Raw genomic sequence first — 19,234 nt, forward strand, 5'->3', positions numbered from 1 at the left:
GCAACCTGTATTATAAACCTGTTATTTTATATCCATAGCCAAGGATGCTCTTAGCATTTAGGCTTTGGCTGGAGTTAAAGTTAATGTCTTGGATCTCCATAGCATATTTGTTACTGTATTAGAGACTAAAAGCTCTTCAGACGTTTTTTAGTTTTATCTGTTAGCTTCCAGGAGTATTTTTGACAGTGTTTTAATGTCACAGTATTGATGTTGTGTGGGTGTGTTCTTTTGTTCACTATGGAACTTCGTGGTAGTTGCGCATTTTGGGCTTCATGAGAGTAGGAATGAAATCTGGACAGTAATATTTGTAAAGTTAGTAGTATCAGAATCTGTGACACATAATAAAATGAATGAGTTGGAAGTTTTCTGTTACCAATTTTGAAAATATGTACCAGGAAGCTCTAGATGCCTTTAGACTTCAAACTAGGAGGGTTAGCTGTCTGTTGTTACAAGCCTTTGTCTGAAAGAGTACAGCCATATATGGGATCTAGATGCTAGATTAGGTTAAGTTTGTTGGTTTATACTAGAACTTGACTGAGCATCTGGTATGAGGCATGTCTTTTTCAGAGTTATCTTAAAGGGACCTATCAAACATGAGTCACGTATGTAATTTAAATCGTAGTCATCAATTAAAATGAGAAAACTTGGGCTTCCCTGGTGGCGCAGTGGTTGAGAGTCCGCCTGCCGATGCGGGGGACACGGGTTTGTGCCCCGGTCCGGGAAGATCCCACATGCCGTGAAGCGGCTGGGCCCGTGAGCCATGGCCGCTGAGCCTGGGCATCCGGAGCCTGTGCTGCGCAACGGGGGAGGCCACAACAGTGAGGGGCCCGCGTACCGCAAAAAAAAACAAAAAAAAAAAAACAAAAAAAAAAAAAATGAGAAAACTTGACCTGTTGGCTCCGTAGTATGAACATAAGTTGTCATTGTACTTGGCATGTTAACTTTCTAATTTATCTCTATACAGAATTGTCTAGGGAAGTAAGTTGGATAACTCAACAATAATTTTGTAATAGTGGAGTTGCATTAAGTTTTAAAGGATTATCAGCTTATTATTTTGGCTACGGTGTTTCTAGAAAAGAGGTGAATATGAATTGGAAAGATGTCGAGTGTGACACATCAGGCCAAGTTGGTGTATTGCATTTGCATCATACTAGGTGGCAGTACAGACCGGAATTAAAAGTCAAAGCATGAGGTAGTTTTTGAAAACACGAACTTACTCATTAGGAGAGTAAGGGGTTATAAGTTCATGTAAAATAAAGCATGGTACTGACTTACTGTAGTCTTTTAGTATTTTTTTATTTTATTTTTTTTGTGGTACGCGGGCCTCTCACTGTTGTGGCCTCTCCCGTTGCGGAGCACAGGCTCCGGACGCGCAGGCTCCGGACGCTCAGGCTCAGTGGCCATGGCTCACGGGGCCCAGCCGCTCCGCGGCATGTGGCATCTTTCCGGACCGGGGCACGAACCCGTGTCCCCTGCATCGGCAGGCGGACTCTCAACCACTGCGCCACCAGGGGAGCCCTCTTTTAGTATTTTTAAAGCCAGATTTTACTGGGGGGGAAATGTAATTTACTTCCAGGAATTCTCCTTATATCTAATTGGATTGTACTAACAACTCTTAAAAATTCCCAATTGTAATAGAACATAATAAATACTAATTTTTAAAGGGCAGCCCTTTCATACATACACTGTTTTCTTGATTCCCAATAGATAAATACAAAAATTGTTTTTATCAGAGATCTTATTCTGATAAGATAAATATCAGAAAAGTTTGTCAAGTAGGAAATTTCTTAAAGTTGTTTTTTAAAAATGAGTTGTATGTTCTAAAATATTCTCTCTGATTGCTTTTAGGTTACCTAGGGTATGAATTAATACAGACTTGGAAACTGAAAGAACTTAGAATCAGCATTTGGAGGTAAATATGTACATACTAAAGTAGTGTTAAGGTTTCCCCATTCTGCTTTGTTACCTTATTAGCAAAACCAATTTGTGTATGAAATGAGAAAGTTTAACCTCCATGCACGCACTGTAGACTAGACTAGACTAGACACAAATAAGTGAAAAGAAACCACTGCCAATTTGTTTTTCCTGAGCTTGTGGTAGTAGAAGCATTGCAGTGAAGGAGCATAAATGAAATCCGGTATCAAATCTAAAAAAAGCAGCATTTGTTGATTAAATCAAGCTTTTCACCTCAGTACTTTATGCTTCCTCATTTTTTTTTTTTATTAATTTATTAATTTATTTTTGGCTGTGTTGGGTCTTCATTTCTGTGCGAGGGCTTTCTCTGGTTGTGGCAAGCGGGGGCCACTCTTCATCACAGTGCGCGGGCCTCTCACTGTCGCGGCCTCTCTTGTTGCGGAGCACAGGCTCCAGACGTGCAGGCTCAGTAGTTGTGGCTCACGGGCCTAGTTGCTCCGCGGCATGTGGGATCTTCCCAGACCAGGGCTCGAACCCATGTCCCCTGCATTAGCAGGCAGAGTCTCAACCACTGCGCCACCAGGGAAGCCCTACGCTTCCTTATTTTTTGACTTATAATTTTGATTTTGATTTATAATCTCTTAGGATTATTTAGGACCACCCCTAAATTTAAATTTCTCCACAGTATTGACATTGTTGAACTGTGTTCTTAAATTTTTATTCATAAATGAATTTTATAAAAGAGTTTATCATTAGATTAAATTGTTCTTTGAGTTCGTATTTTTAATTTCCTTTGAGAAGTTGAAATTGCTGATAGATTTCATACTTGTAGTGAAAACTTGCTGCCGGGTGATTTGGATTACTCAGCCAGGTACTCTTCTGGTGATCTTCTTTACTTCTTTTGTGTATATGAATTTAGGAAATGACACATCTCTGTCCTTTTATTTATTTATTTTTTCCATTTCCCTAATCACTGTCTTTAGAATTTATGTACTTTGTTTGATTTCCTTGCATTCATTTTTAAATCTTTCCTCTAACTTTTCTCAAGACAGCCCACGCCCCACCCCAGTCTCTGGGAATTAGGCATGCTATTGTTATAGCTCATTCTCTTGTTCTTTGTTTTAGAATACGACTTAGTATCCCAAAATAACCCAGATGTCTTTTGTTTAAATTTTAATCCAAAGTAATGGCCTTTTATTCAGCTTTTCATATCCATAAGGCTTTCTTGTAGATGCGTTTATATTTAGTTTAAGTACAGGAGTCTTAAACTTGGCTATTTTTGCATTTATTTTTAGAGCAGAAGCTTGGGTATGCTGTGATTTTCCAATAAACTGCTATCACAATGTCAAAATGCAGTTCAGACAACAGCAACACAGAGATCTCAAACATTAAGACGGTAAATCTGGGCTTTATCGTATGTGGAAAGAGGAAGAGAGTTTTTATTCATGTGTTTTACTAAGTTATTTCTAAATGAACTGTATAAAAGCTATGAAACAACCTCACAGCTTTCATGAGTGTTAATTGTTTGACCAGAAATTTGAAATCTATGATTGGAAAATAGTCATGTGGATTACTCTGTTGGCTCTGCTGAAGCAGTTAACCATAGTCAGTTAATCTGTGAAACTATAGAACTTTCACTTACCAGCAGGGATTCAGAGCTTTTCATTAAGACCAAGTTAAGAAAAAAAAATCTATTTAAACATGCCAAAGAAAGTAAAAATTGGCAAAATTATAGGTTTTTCAGTTTTCACATTATTGGATTACTTGTTGAGTTTTTTAATGTTGGATTTGCTTTCTTCAGATAGATAGTGTATCGCTGGGGCCAGTCACTGTGTACTAAATGAATGAAAATTAATTTAAATATTGTGACCTTCTGGAAATGTAACGGGGTGGGTTCAATTGCCGTCCTCCATTTCCCTGCAAATTCTCTGTCTTGTATCCACCCTTCAGGGTGAGTAGGAGTGGTGCGGGTATGGATTTCCAAACCAAATACTGTAGAAATAACTTTTGAACTATGATTCTGTTCTGTATGGTATTGTGTGGACATTCATGAATCTCTGATTCAGTTCATCAGATATTTATTTAAATGTACATATGGTACATTATACCAGGTAATAAGAGCTGCAAAGAATGAGACACACATCCAGTTCTCGTGGAGCATGTTTGCCAGTGTGCCAGTAAAAGGATAAGTCGTGTGTGTGTGTGTCTGTGAATGTCTGCAATGTGGTGTAAGTTATCAAAGGCAAATAGGAACTGCTTGAAGGTTTTCATGTCACGCACATGGACAATATTTGCATTTTACGAGCCTGTATTTTTTGTTTGCCGTGTCTGGGGTGTGATTTGGTTCAGTAGGTGGTAGGAATATGTGTGAGACGTACAGCTCTTGTACTCAAGGAGATCCTAGTCTAATGGGTAATATTTATTTATTTACTTTTTAAAACTCTTTATTTGGAAGTAATTTCAAACGGACAGAAAATAAGATTAGGACAAAGAATATGTGCTTTACCTATTTTGCCCCATTTGCTTTATCAGTTGCACCCATTCTCTCTCTGTATATCTACGTGTAGTTTCTTCTTCTGAACCATTTGAGAATAAGTTGCATACGACATGACCCTTTTACTCCTAAATATTTCACTATATATTTGTCAAGAATAAGGATGCTCCCCTGCATAGTCATGGTGCGGTTATCAACTCAGTGAATGTAACACTGCTGTATCTACAGCCTTATCAGTGGACTCTGTAATGGTCTTTATGGCATTGCTCTCAGGAAAGGATCCAGTCTGAGGTCAGTTACTGCGTTTAGTTGTCATGTCTCTAGAGTCTTCTTTAATCGGGAACATTTTCATAGTTTTTCTTTGTACTGATACTGATAATTTTGAAGAATATAGTTCCCCCTTAAGAAAATGGAACAACAGCAGCAAAAAAGGAACATGCTTCTATTTTTGAGACTATTCTAAAAATAGACTTTATTTTTAAACTACTTTATATAGTCTATAATAAATTTTTAACTAAATATTTAAATATTTATAAATAGAGTATTTTTAGACTATTTTTTAGACTGTTCTAAAAATAGAACATTCATTTACTTTTTAGACTGTTTTCTGGCACTGTCATTATTATTAATGTTGTCTACATGAAAAGAAATGATGACAGTGATAGGAAGGAGGGTTCCTGCTGTACATGGTTTCTGGAGGTGGAAGAAGTGTGTTTGGGGATTTACACTGCTGCCCTCTTTTCTCCTTTTAAAATTTCCATCCACCACCAGGATTTAGGCTTCTTTCCTGATCCCTTCCACCATGTCTTTGTTTGGTCTTGGATTAACATTTGGGTTGGGTGAAAAGTGAGGTGTCAGGCTTAACAATGATAAATCATCCTACCAGTAAGCAGCCTGGAGTAATGAAGGAGAAGTACAGTTGTCCTTCAGTACCCACGGGAATTGGTTCCAGGTCCCCTGCAGATGCCAAAATCCGTGGATGCTCATGTACTGTGCCCCCTTGCATAGTGCAGTTGGCCCTCCGTATCTTTGGATTCATCCAACCAAGGATAGATTCGACCTGCGGGTGTGGAACCCGTGGATAAGGAGGACCGTAGAGATATCCCAAGAATGGTAGGCAGGTGGGAAGTGCCTGCAAATCTCTTGGGCCTTCAGCGTGGCCTGCTGGGTCTTCGGAGGTTAGGTATAGCCTTCCGCTTCAGGTTCTCTGCAGCGGCGTTAAGAAGCTTGAATGATCAGCCTGAGGGTGTTTATCCTGTGGGCCTGTAGAGTTGGGAGAAGTGAATGCTGAGTGTAAAAGGGGTAAAAGGAAAGGCTGTTGGGACTTTGATTCAGTAGAGGGTGAGCACATTATTTCTCATGAAAGACATAGTTCTGCTTGACCCAGGCAAAATAATGACTTGATAGTTTTTCATAATGTACTCTGGAATGCTGTGCTTGCCATCTTCCTCTGAGAGGGATAATGAGAATGGTTGTGCTGTCTGGTCCACGGACACGCCTGCCTTGCTGAGGTCCTTGGCCCTGCAGCCATTTGCCCCTTTACCATTTACTTGAGATCCTACTTGTATTAGCTGGATGTTGAATTCTTGTCAACTGAATTGAGCTCTGAAATCAGAATTTGGTATTATACCTATGCATAAAAGAGACTCTACTCTTGAGACTTCTTGTTGGATTAGCTGCAACAATTTAAGTCACTGTGTTGTACAATGGTTATAAATTTAACATGTCAAGAGATTCAGAGTTTTTGTTGTCAAGGAACAAAGAGTGGGGATTCTTTCTTTCCAGTGTCATAGAGTAATAACAATGAACACTGCAAAGCAGTACAAGGGAGAAAATTCCCTTCTACAAGGCAGGTAAATTCTGATGATGATGGACTTTCACGTAGAGCTTTGAAACCCTAACCCTCTATCTGCAGGTTAGGAATTTTAAAAAGACTGAATTATTATTTTCTCATTTTACATAATCATTTTTATCTTTGGGGAAGAATATATGCAATATAGAAGAGTGCTTAGATACCATGAAATAACTTTTATTTCACAGAATGGTGTTGCCTTGTTTTAATTTATCTAGGATATGAATAATTTTAAAGATACATATGTAAATAGTTGAGCAGCTGTGCAGTTGTGATAGGTTATCAATTGAGAAGAATGACCTTCTGTGTTTATGGTCCTTTGATAAAATGACCAAACGTTGGCAGGCATTTGAATCCTTCCTGTGTGCAGGCACAGTGCGAAGTGCCTTCCGTACAGTTTTCTCATTATTTTATCAATAGTAGCATCGTAGAATTTACAAAGAATGTTTGAAATATATTTACGTATGTATTTACATGTTTTGTATATATACACGTTATTTTAAAGGGCATCGATACTGTACATATTTTCTCTTAAAGGTATATTATGGACACAGTTCTGTGTCAGTAAATACAGATCTGTCTTATCTTATGGATTTATAGTATTCTATTTTAAGACTAGACCATAATTTACTTAGCTAATTTTTGATTAATTCATTTTAAGGTTATTTCTTGTTCTTAAGTAATAATGCAGCAATAAATATTCATGTGTTTACCTCTTTGTGCAGCCGCCTAATTCTTTTAGACAGGTTTCTAGGTGTAGAATTGCTGGGTTGGCGAGTACAGAATGCTTGACTTTTAAAACGATCCTCTTAGATCACGAAAAAGCTAAAACAATTATGAAGAGTTTGAAAAGGCCCATAGGAATGATATTCTGATGTTCCTCTTGTTTCCGTGCTTTCTTTTGTTTTTAACCCTGCATGGTTGTGTAATGGTATTCTTTTTCCCTTTTGTAGTAAGCTGTGCTAGAACAAAAATGCAATGAAAGAAACACTGGATGAATGAAAAGCCCTGCTTTGCAACCCCTCAGCATGGCAGGCCTGCAGCTCATGACCCCTGCTTCCTCACCAATGGGTCCTTTCTTTGGACTGCCATGGCAACAAGAAGCAATTCATGATAACATTTATACGCCAAGAAAATATCAGGTACTAATGAGAACACTAATACTGGAGCATTTTCACTAAAATGGAATAAATTAGCATACAGTTGACACAACTTATATAAAACTCCTTTACCTTTTCAAGCTTTCCTCTTCTGATTAATTTTCTCATTCCAGATACTTTTTTTCTTAATAGTCCTTTTCTTTTCTAACATCTGCTGGGTAATTGATTTGATAGTTTTATTGGTGAAATTTCTTTTTCTTTTTTTTTTTTTCCCCTGTGAAAACTTCACTGTTCCTTAGTATCTATTTGGGTGTGTCTGTCCTCATGATCTGGGTAGGAATTGAGATTGGTTTGAACAACCTTGGACTGGCAGAAGAACCATGGTTATAGTCATTTCAGTTCATATTATTCTAGAGAAGTTTTCTGTCCCTGTGAAAATAATTCTTAAAGAAATTGTAAATGCCATTTCAACACATTTACACAGCACAGCTATGTGTAACCGGTATTTTAATGCCTCTGATTATTATTCTTATATAAAGATGTAGAACGTATGCTCTTTGAAGGGGCAGATTTGTTGGAGGAAGATTTTAGAAAACAGTGAAATTTTCTGAATTAAAACAAATCCAATTTTGTAAATTCTGTACTTAGATAAGAAGTGTATAATCTCTTTTTCCCACTGTATTTCTAGGTTGAACTGCTTGAAGCAGCTCTGGATCATAATACCATAGTCTGTTTAAACACTGGCTCAGGGAAGACGTTTATTGCAGTACTACTCACTAAAGAGCTGTCCTATCAGATCAGGGGAGACTTCAACAGAAATGGCAAAAGGACGGTGTTCTTGGTCAACTCTGGTAATAAAAAATTATTTTATCAAATTGTGTGGAGGAAAACTGGATGAGATTTTATGGTTAAGGAGATTTTTTCTGTGGGTATTAAGTTAAACTCTTGAAAGTATAGAGAGGTTGATGAATAATGTTTGTTGAAGCAGAAATATCATTCTGTCTTATTTCTTAACTTCATAGTATTTCTCTTAAATGTTAGTCATCTTACTTCATAGGTGTTAAACTTCAGCTTTTTTCTAAAACGTAATTGCATTTAATTCCGATTCTGCATTTTTTTTGAAGGATTACTTTCGGAATATAATCTGATCTAAGTAGTTATTTTTGTTTTTGATGTTTTAGCTTCACACAGTGTATCAAAAGGTGCTTGATTATGAAATAGGTAACTTTGATTTATGATCTTGCTATACCAGTTGTAGAAAGAAAGTTAGATGCTTAACTTAAAAGTTAGATATTCAGTAAGAGTTTAAAGTACTGGGTTTTATGTGTTTGGGATTAGATATTAAACTAAAAAGTATAAAATGTGAACATAAACTGCTCGGGTACTAATATAACCATGTCACTCCTCTTCTTTTTTATTTTTTAGATTGTCTCAGCATGTGATGTTCTCATGTGCTTTAAATACATACTAGTCTGTCTTATTTCTTGGTGATACAGTCTGATTTTATTGAAGAAAACAGGAAGGGTGGATCTGGAGTAGTTGCCATTCCAACCTAGAAATTACATTCTTAGATTGGGGAAAAATCACCTTTAAAGAAGGAAGGTGGTATAAGGCTCTCTGAAGTGAATGACAGAGGGTGGGGTGGTGAGTCTAATAAGTGTGTTTTGGAGATTACTGTGAAAATATGATTTTAAATTGGCTATCTAAAAAATTGGTGGTCAGGTGTAATATATAATAATAAGGATTTCCTTAACTGTTTAACTGTTAGTAGTCCAGAGAGCCATTTAGGGAAGAGTTCTCATATTTACACGGAATATTATATTTGTAATCAGCAAACCAGGTTGCTCAACAAGTGTCAGCTGTCAGAACTCACTCAGATCTCAAGGTTGGGGAATACTCAAACCTGGAAGTAAGTGCATCTTGGACAAAAGAGAAATGGAACCAAGAGTTTACTAAGCACCAGGTAAGACTTGTAGAGAATTTTCACTTAATAAATCTGTACAAGTCCTTGGTTTATAAGATGATCTGTAGCCTTGGTTGTCTGAATTAGGTTTGAAAACTCTACTTTTCTGTACTTTGTCAGCCTAGAAGCTAGCCCTCATGTGTTTTCTTACTATAATCTCATCCTAAAGCCAGGTAAATTACTGACATGTATTGCTCTTATGCGATAGAAAAGAAACAGCTTTTACAGTATGATTTACTTGCTTGAAAAACACAAATTCCTATGACCTATTTCCATCTTGCAGATAACTTGCTTTCACAAAGTTTATTCTTGAGTTAAATGTCTTGAAACTGGAGACGTTTCTTGGTTGAGATCTTAGCGTCCTTGATGGAAGACTTCCTCGTAGACGTTTCCATGTAGCCAGCTTGTGTTGAGGGCCTTTCGTGTGTTGGATCTGAAGTGGTTAAGAGATGCTTCCTAACTAACCTAAGCAGTCCCCAGTTTGCTAGTATGTCTTACATATTGGGGTAAAGCCCTCATTAGTAAAGCACTTAAAATCCACAGAATGATAAGCCCCTGTCTGCTTCCAGAAAACCTTGTCAGTTTGATGGGGAAAAACTGTGATAAAACTGATAGGTCTTATCAGTCAAAATTATGGCTCTAGGAACCTAAAAACCTGAAGTAGATTTAGTAGATTTATCATAAAAACATGATCTCCATTATCAAAATTTTCTTTCTTGTCTCTTTCCGCGTTTTCCTAATTTTATACCTTGGTTCTCAAGTACGAGCTTCCATACGTTGAGGATTTGGGTTTTAATTTTTACTGATGAGTGTCTTAATCTTCACCTAAAATACAGTGGTTTCATAATCTGATTTCATAGAAGTGTGTCCAGGCAGGTGAATGGCATGTGTTGTATACTGATAGCAGCTTTATTTTAGGTTCTCGTTATGACTTGCTATGTCGCCTTGAATGTTTTGAAAAATGGTTACTTATCACTATCAGACATTAACCTTTTGGTGTTCGATGAGTGTCATCTTGCAATCCTAGACCACCCCTACCGAGAAATTATGAAGGTAAGTTTTTAGATTTTATCAGTCTTAATAATGCAGGTCAAATTACTGAGTATAAGCAATGTTTTTATAGATCAAAAGCAGTATTAGTTACCAGTTTGGGGAACTTGGTTCCAGTGTAGGAATGAATGAATGAATATTAAATTAATGTTCATTTAAATCTATAACCTATAATATTAAACTGTAATAAATTTATAACAAGTTCTAAATCTATAGTAAAAATTTAAACATAATATAAATCAATAAATTATATGATCTATCATAAGTGAATTCATAATCCATCATAGCATATTTAAATGTTCCTTTTTGATAAACTGATCTTTTAAACAAGCTACAGTAATTCTATAAGTGATAATTTTAGTATTTGTTAGGTCTTCTTGACATGTTTTATTAGGATGCTGTCTCTTTGGTTAGGGCCTTGCAAAATGAATCCCTTACTGTCAGTATCTTTTGTTTTGTTAGCTCTGTGAAAATTGTCCATCATGTCCTCGTATTTTGGGACTAACTGCTTCCATTTTAAATGGGAAATGTGATCCAGAGGAATTGGAAGAAAAGATTCAGAAACTGGAGAAAATTCTTAAGAGTAATGCTGAAACTGCAACTGACTTGGTGGTCTTAGACAGGTATGCACTTCGTATTGACTTGGCTTTAATGAGACCTGCTATGACAGTTTTAGGCCTTCAGTCTCAGTGCTTTGCAGATAGTCTCTAAGAGAACAAATGGCTATTAAAAGGAAAGAGCAAGGCTAAGAATTCCTTATCAGGATAGTCATCTTCGAATGCAAGAATCTGACGTTATTTCCACAGAGAGTAACAGAGGTGTTTCTGCCTTAAGAGGAAATGCCTCATAAGCGCGGGCCCATCCTATTTGCTGGTGTTGACGAGGACTGGGGAACTCAGGAAATCGGCGTCCTTTTCTGCAAGTGTGGACACTTTGTTGTTTTGACCCACGTGTCCCACGTGATGCTTTGAAAGAGCATTTATTTATTTACAGGATTCAATATTTTACAACCTGCTTTAAAATAATAGGAAACACCCTCTAGTTTTGAAAGTGGGTGTAAATTTCTGAGAAGATGTTTATGACTTTGAGGTTTGTCTCTTTTCGAAGGGGTTGCTGTTTCGAGTTTCATTAAAACGTGCAGACACAAACAGCCTTTTTGATGTAAGTTGGTGGAAGTGAGCCTATATAAATGAGATTTTTAAATAAATATAACTAATTCAATTCATATTAAAATACCCTTATTAGATATAGCCTTTAACAAGGTTAAAGATTACCAAGCGGTGGTTCTTAGAACAGTTATAATAGAGATGACTTATTTCTCAGGTTATGAAGTTAAGTCACACATGGGTTTTGAGTACTGGCTCCACTAATTGTAAGCCATGTGACTTCAAGTGAGTCATTTATTGTTCCTGAGCCTGTAAAATGGCATTAGTGGTTTCAAGGGATTCTTTGATGGCATGGAAAACACCTTGTGGTGTACCTGTCATTTAGTAGGATTTTGGAAAGAGTTCTCTTTGTGGAGTGAGGTGAAAAGGTAACTTGTAGATTCATAAAACTTATGAATCCAAATGTAAGGTGAAATACAAATCTCATGGCCTTAAGGACATGCTATTTTCTGATTTTCCTGAGCTAAGACAGTCTGTGATGTAGCAGTGAAAGGCTGTACTTTCGCTTTTATCTGACCTGAATTAGATTGGTAGGCCTGTACTACTTGAAGTCTTTAGGAGAAGCAGTGGAATTAGAGTGTTTGGGTAAAACTGGTAAGTAATCTGTTGAGTCTGGCATTACCTAATTCTCAAAATGTGACTCTTAAAAATTCTCTTTGGGAATAATGAAAACTGTAGTATTTAAATATGTCTTTATTGTGTTTCTTTTCCTTAATTAATTATTATATGTGCTTTTAGGATTTTGTGTGTTGTTCTGGTTGTCGTATTTGAAAGTCATGAAAGATCCAATTGCGTGAATGATAATGTAATTGACTGAAATTTGGGGGAGGTTTCCTTATGAAGATATGTTAAAAACACATTAAAAATAAAATTGACATTTGCAAATGCTAAACGTTTTCAAATAGTGTGGAAATGGATAAATTTAATGGTAACACTTCCTCTCTATGATCTTCTCCCCTCCCCCTTCCCTATTTCTGCTTCTGAGAAATCATCATTATTGAGTTTCTTGAGTATTTTGACTAACATTGTTTCTCATTCTGGATGATGCCTAAGGGGGCAAAAGATGAAAGGCTAAACCTAAAAAACCAAATGAAAAACCTGGGATAATAATGCAGTAACAAAATTCATATTGAGACCTAACAGGCAATCACAGTACGGATAGAAGGAGCACCACTTTAGGAATGCTTGTTGTGAGCCTGCTTGTTACTCCAAATGAAAATAGGAAGTTTCTTTTTTGGTTTAGATACATAATTAATGCTGGAGTGAATTTGTGTATTGTGTGTTGACAACTTTTGTTTCTGATATTAAAGATATACTTCTCAGCCATGTGAGATTGTGGTAGACTGTGGACCATTTACTGACAGAAGTGGGCTTTATGAAAGACTGCTGATGGAATTAGAAGAAGCACTTAATTTTATCAATGACTGTAACATATCTGTACATTCAAAAGAAAGAGATTCTACTTTAATTTCTAAACAGGTAAGCATATACAAAGTAAGTATGGGGAATATAATAAAAGGCTTCAATTTACTTTTAATGTTGAAATGAATATTCTTCTAATGAGGCTGTTTTATATACATTTTAGTTTAAGGCCTTACCTTCTTATCTCTGGACATTTTTTGTTGAATGTATCGCATTGGGTTGAGTGTACTATTACCCGACAGACAGTTATATTATTAAATGTAGACCTCCCTGGTTTAAGGAGATGTCATGATTATTTAAGTATAAGAAGTGAGTCCAGTTTTTTTTTTTTTTTTTCTTGGTCAGATGAATTAGTTCCTGATCAAACCCCCGGGCTGAATGAATTCTTCGGCTCTTTCTTTGTATGTGACTGGATATGAGCTCGTCATCCCTGAACAGTGCAGCTTTGAGAAGCAATTCCTTAGGACGGTGGCCTTCAAAGTGTGGGCCCTAGATGAGCAGCTTCCCTCTGGAACTTTTTAGACATGCAGATGACAGGCCCCACCCTTGACCTGCTGAATTTGAAGCTCTGTGGGTGGGGTCCAGCAGTCTGAGATTTGACGAGCCCTTCAGTTATCCCGATGCCATTAAAACTTGAGAACCATTGTCCCAGGACTTTGCAGCCCGTTGGGAACGGTAGCACTGTACTGAATCTAAGTCTTAATTCTCTCCTGCTGGTTTTCTTCTGGAGCAGCAGTGCCCAGGCTCTGCTCAACACTTGTCTTCTCATTAAGTCCATGTTCAACCCAGTGTGTCTTCTACTTGCCTGCAGAGCTGGCAGTCCCTCAGTTTTTAGCTTTAATAAGGATTTACATTCTGCTCTGAGCTCGGCTTGTAAGATGTGGCACTCTGGGCATAGATAGAGTTCAAGGAAAATTGTTTTGTTTTCCTTTGATACCTAGAATAAAATTACATACTCTGTTGCACTTGCATGTACATGTGTATGTATATTCTGCTACATAGTTCTTTGCATATTTACCTAGAAGTAAATGACTCAGTTGTACTTTGAACTAATCACAGTTCTAAAATTGCTTTATTGACTGTATACAGTTGCATCTTTTAATTTCTCTTATTTGCTTATTTTCGCTGGGGAAAACAAAAGGATGGTTCTGGGCATATATGTGAAAAAGTAGAGCTTGAAAAGACCATTGGCCCTTCCCCCTAACCTTGGGGAATTAACCTCAGTGTTTATATTAGAGGGGTAAATTTATTTTGAAGGGGCAGACCAAAGACAACTTAAATCCCAGTTAAACTCCATATGAAAATAACTACATGATTATTGTTTAGCATTTGGGCCTTTACATTGTTTTGTAGATACTCTCAGACTGTCGTGCGGTATTGGTAGTTCTGGGACCCTGGTGTGCAGATAAAGTAGCTGGAATGATGGTAAGAGAACTACAGAAATATATCAAACACGAACAAGAGGAGCTGCACAGGAAATTTCTATTGTTTACAGACACTTTCCTAAGGAAAATCCATGCACTATGTGAAGAGCACTTCTCACCTGCCTCACTTGACCTGAAATTTGTAACTCCGAAAGTAATAAAACTGCTTGAAATCTTACGCAAATATAAACCGTATGAGCGACAGCAGTTTGAAAGCGTTGAGTGGTATAATAATAGGAATCAGGATAATTACGTGTCTTGGAGTGATTCTGAGGATGATGAGGAGGATGAAGAAATTGAAGAAAAAGAAAAGCCAGAGACAAATTTTCCTTCTCCATTTACCAATATTTTGTGTGGAATTATTTTTGTGGAAAGAAGATATACAGCAGTTGTCTTAAACAGGTAAATCTCTAAGATTAACATTTTTCCCATAGTAGAACAGGCAGCTCTTTGTTTTGTGAAGTGATGTGTTGTAATAGCTTTAAGAGCTGCCAGAAGGCTTTGATGCAAGTGTCCTGTACTCTTGGCACCATCCCCGTAACTCATGTGTTACGCTCTACTGGGATTGACAGGATGTTCATATACACAGTAGCTTTCCCCGAAGGCTAGATTTGATATGACTGAGGTTTTTTCCCCTAAAGGGTGCTAATCTTTTCTAATCCATTAAAATAGAGTGCAAGTGTAGAAAAATCGTTACATTACAGTAAAGCATTCCTTGTTTTATATTAATTGTTAGATTCAGTTAGATATTTACTAACCTGTGACTATGATGTGTTAGGCATTGTGTTGAGCATTTCACACCAAGCTTTCTCCTTCAGGTAAATCTTAAAGATAAATTTTATCGGGGTGTTACTGTGGCTAATTTTTCTGTGTTAGCTTTTTTCCTTACCAAGTGTCGATTCAAGTTGGCACGTTTGCAGTGAAAAGTTTTCAGCAGCTGGATTTGAAATTTGGATTGGTTCATAGACTACATATTAAAATTTTCTGAATCAGAGGAAAATAAAAATGTTAGGGAGGAATTCAGAGGATATTGGCAAAGGTGACAGCGAATGCCAATTAGGTTGTGAATTCCCACCCTACTCCCTTCTTCAATAGAAGTGTATTTTTCCTGAATATAGACCCAGCCAGCTGAGGAGCTACACTTCAGATTTGTGTCAAATGGTCACTTACTGTATGGTTCTTTTGACTTGTGGATGGATGCTCTACTGTTTACAAGGGCCAAAAAGGGTCCTTATTTTGCACTTCAATCTGCTTTTCTACAAGATCCATTAATTGGCCAAAGTTGATCCCTAAGAGCCTTTTCTGCAAGTATTGATCTCTGAGGAGAAATTAAGCTTTGTTTCCTGAGGTAATTTGGGATTTTTTTTTTTTTTTTTTTTCAAACTGCTCTGACTGTTTGGGGGCCTCGAGAACTTACTTGAATAACGAGAAATTGGACTCTGGGGAAGTCATCTGGCGGTTTTCGGTCTGGTAATTTTCATAGTCATTGGGCCTGATCCTTGTGATGAATAGGAGGTAAAGTAACTTCAGGTAGGGAATTACATTGGAATCAGAAGTTTAAGGTTGGAAAGGGACTTCACTGACTATCTAATCCAAGCCACTTACTTTTATAAAAAAGAGAAAGGCCTCAGGAGGAAAAGTGATTTGCTCTGAGTTAAATTGCCAGTCAGTGGCAGAGACAACTCTAGAATCCTGATATTCTGCCTCCTAGTTTTCAGTTCTTTGTGTAATCATAATGCCCTTGGGTATGACAGAACACTAAAAACCAGTGCTTTCCAGTGGGAAGGCTGCCAGGAGACAGTCCAGGGAGTGCGTATCTGTTCGGGTTGTTTCTTAGAATGGGGGAAAGGCATTTTGGGGGTCAGAAAAGTTTAGCGTTGGCACAGTTGTAAGCCGAGTTATAGACGTACTCCCTGCCCCTATACAGGATGGTTTAAGAATTAAATAAATTTTCTGGGGCTTGGAGAGAAGTCGGGGTTCATTTTCTTCCTTTCCCCGCTTTTCTGCATGCGTTTTTAAGTGTAGAGATGTACTCGCTTTCACTGCAGGAATATTAGCCTGAAAAGGTTTATCAGAAGTCAATGTTACTTCCTGTTGACTCTGAGGATCAGATTAGTTGTGATCAACGTTCATAAAATGTGGCTGGAATTCAGTGTTGGATGATGAATCAGGAGCGGTTTGAGGCTTGGCTTTATGGGCAGCTAATTAAATATACAATAGAGGTCTTGTCCCGGTAAGCTTTTTAATAAGCTTAGAAAAACTTCCTGAAATCCAGATTCTTTCCTTCCATCAGTTTAATGGGAGGAAAAACCCTTCTTCAGTGAACAGTTTAATGGGAGTACAAGCTATTGTAATACACAGGCAGTTTTCTATTCTCCTAATTAAAAAAATAAATCACAGCTACTTCTATAGATAATGTAGTATGTGTACAGTCTTCTGTTTATAGTTTTTCTTTTGCCTTTTGTGTTTAGGGCCTTATCATTTATAATTTACCTTTATATATTTTTTAAAATTTCAGAACAGTCCATGAGGGAAGAAGGTAGATGTTTTTACTATATCATAGATGAGGAAAATAACACTCAGTTTGTGACCTCCTAAAGTAACGCAAGTATCAAGTGGCAGAAAGTGGTTTCCACTCTCCAAGTCTAGAGCTCTTTTCAGTGTGTAATTTACTAGTATTGTGTGACTTTCACCAGTTTTTCCATTAATGTCCTCTTTTTTCTAAAAAAAAAATATATATATTTATTTATTTGTTTTGGCTGCACTGGGTCGTAGCTGCGGCACATGGGATCTTTGTTGCGGCATGCAGGATCTTTAGTTGCGGCATGCATGTGGGATCTAGTTCCCTGACCAGGGATTGAACCCAGGCCCCTGCATTGGGAGCGCAGAGTCTTACCCACTGGACCACCAGGGAAATCCCTATTAATGTCCTCTTTTTAATCCAAGGTGTACCAGAGTTCATTTAGTTGTTTTATTTCCCTAATTTCCTTTGGTCTGTTACAGCGTCTTCTTTCCTTGTTTTTGATGACTTTGATACTCTTGAGGAGTACTGATCAGATATTTTGTAGAAGGCCTCTCAGTTTGAATTTGTCTGATGTTTTTCTCAGGATTAGACTGGGTTTTAGGATTTGGAAGAATACTACAGACGTGAAGTGCCCTTCTGGTCACTTTGTCTCAGAGGGATTCATGGTATTAACACAGAGCATCACTGGTGATGTTAGACTTCATCATGTGATTATGATTGCGTTTGCCAGTTTTCTCCACGGGAAAGTTATTGTTTTTCTCTTTTCTTACTTAATTCTTTGGAAGCAAGTCACCAAATCTAGTTTATTCTGGGGAGGGAGGGATTCAGTTTCATTCCTGGAGAGGGGCTTATATATGTATGTTACAGAAATTCTTCTGTAAGGAAAGTGTGTCTCTTTTATCCTATTTATCTGTTTATATTTGTTGAATCATGTTCTTTTATCATTATGAACTCGTGTTTGTTTATTTTATACTTCGGTTATAATCTGATACTAGTTTTTTTTTTTTTTTTTTTTTTTTTGTATAAGTCGTTCCACCCCGGGCCGTTGGGGGCTGTTTGAGGTTAGCTCCTGTGTCCCTTTGACATGCCCTCATCCTTTTGTGTTTTGAACACTTCCTTACTTTCTGGCACTGCAAGATGTTCCAGGCTCATCTTGTATTTTTCTTGCATAGGATCAGCCACTTCTCCAAGGAGCCCTGGTTCCTTTTATTTCTACTCACTTTATAGGTGTATGTTTTGTGCAAGTTATTTACCTTTTTAAAGTCTCAGCATCTTCATCTATAAAATAGTAATAATACCTCCCTCTCTTACTGGGTTGTTAATAAGAGACACTGTATATAGAAATGGCAGTCTTTCCACCTGACATTGTACTTGGGGCGGCTGTGTGCACACACACATGCACTGTGACCTGTGGGTCTGTGCCAGCTGCGTTGAGTGAGATACAGAGATTGAGGGTAAGCATAAACTCTTAGTTTTAAGAGTAAATTATGTCCTCTGAATGTCATACAGTTATATTCATAAACTCTTAGTTTTTTATGTCTGCTGAATGTTATACAATTGGCCATTGAATTTTAATGCTTTTAAAGTTACATCTTCTTAGTAGTTAATTCTCGTGGAATTTTACAAAAATTTTGGTTTCGGGTGAGTTTGAAATTAGGAAAAAAATAACCGGTTCTTTGCTATAGATTGTTTGAGAAACTCTGTGCACTAGAGAACAGCATTCTTTATCAAACAGCTTGCTTGTGGAACAACTCTCATAAACTCAGTATAAAATTAAAAGAAACAAATAAGACTCTGTCCCAGCAATTCTGTGGTACTGTGAGATCTCTAGGCAGTGTGTGTTACTCAGTAACAAGCTCCCTGACAACAGTAGACCTTGTTTTGTTTCTCTGGAAGCCCATAACTTTGCAGGGATTTCTTAAATTTATCTGATAGAGAAATTTTTCTCTTTAAACATTGTCAGCGTAGGTATATAGAATTCAGCTATTGCTTATAAGAGACTTTTTTTTTATTATTAATGTGCACATTGCTTCTTCTCTTCCCGGCATACTGGTGAGAGTCTGATTAAGGAGAAATAAATGTACTTGTAGTGCTTCTGTTTCTCAGCTAGTTGAAGTCTACCAGATTTATTTTTTTAGGCAAATTAAAATACATTGTATACCTAATTAGGAGTAACTTGAAATGCATTTTTTAAAACCTCTGTTATGTTCAAATTGCTGCTGATTTACATAAACTAAAATGTGGAAGTATATATTATTTCTAAGATAATTAATTTCATATTTTAGATTTGGGGGCATGCTGTTTGCATGTAGCACTGTTTTCTGT

General features: G+C 37.1%; 1 protein-coding gene across 1 annotated transcript in view; it reads left to right on the plus strand.

Moving 5' to 3' along the window:
• Positions 1-3,750: 3,750 nt before the first annotated feature.
• Positions 3,751-19,234, plus strand: part of DICER1 (dicer 1, ribonuclease III) — a 43,357-nt gene continuing 27,873 nt past the window's right edge. The window contains 9 exon segments of the mRNA XM_060003972.1: positions 3,751-4,699; positions 7,214-7,281; positions 7,283-7,402; positions 8,049-8,211; positions 9,193-9,323; positions 10,242-10,376; positions 10,836-10,996; positions 12,850-13,018; positions 14,315-14,787. Coding sequence (XP_059859955.1) covers positions 7,255-7,281; positions 7,283-7,402; positions 8,049-8,211; positions 9,193-9,323; positions 10,242-10,376; positions 10,836-10,996; positions 12,850-13,018; positions 14,315-14,787 — 1,379 coding nt within the window. The 5' untranslated portion in view covers positions 3,751-4,699; positions 7,214-7,254.

Source organism: Delphinus delphis, chromosome 2, assembly GCF_949987515.2.
Source record: "Delphinus delphis chromosome 2, mDelDel1.2, whole genome shotgun sequence".
NCBI classification, from domain to species: Eukaryota; Metazoa; Chordata; class Mammalia; order Artiodactyla; family Delphinidae; genus Delphinus; species Delphinus delphis.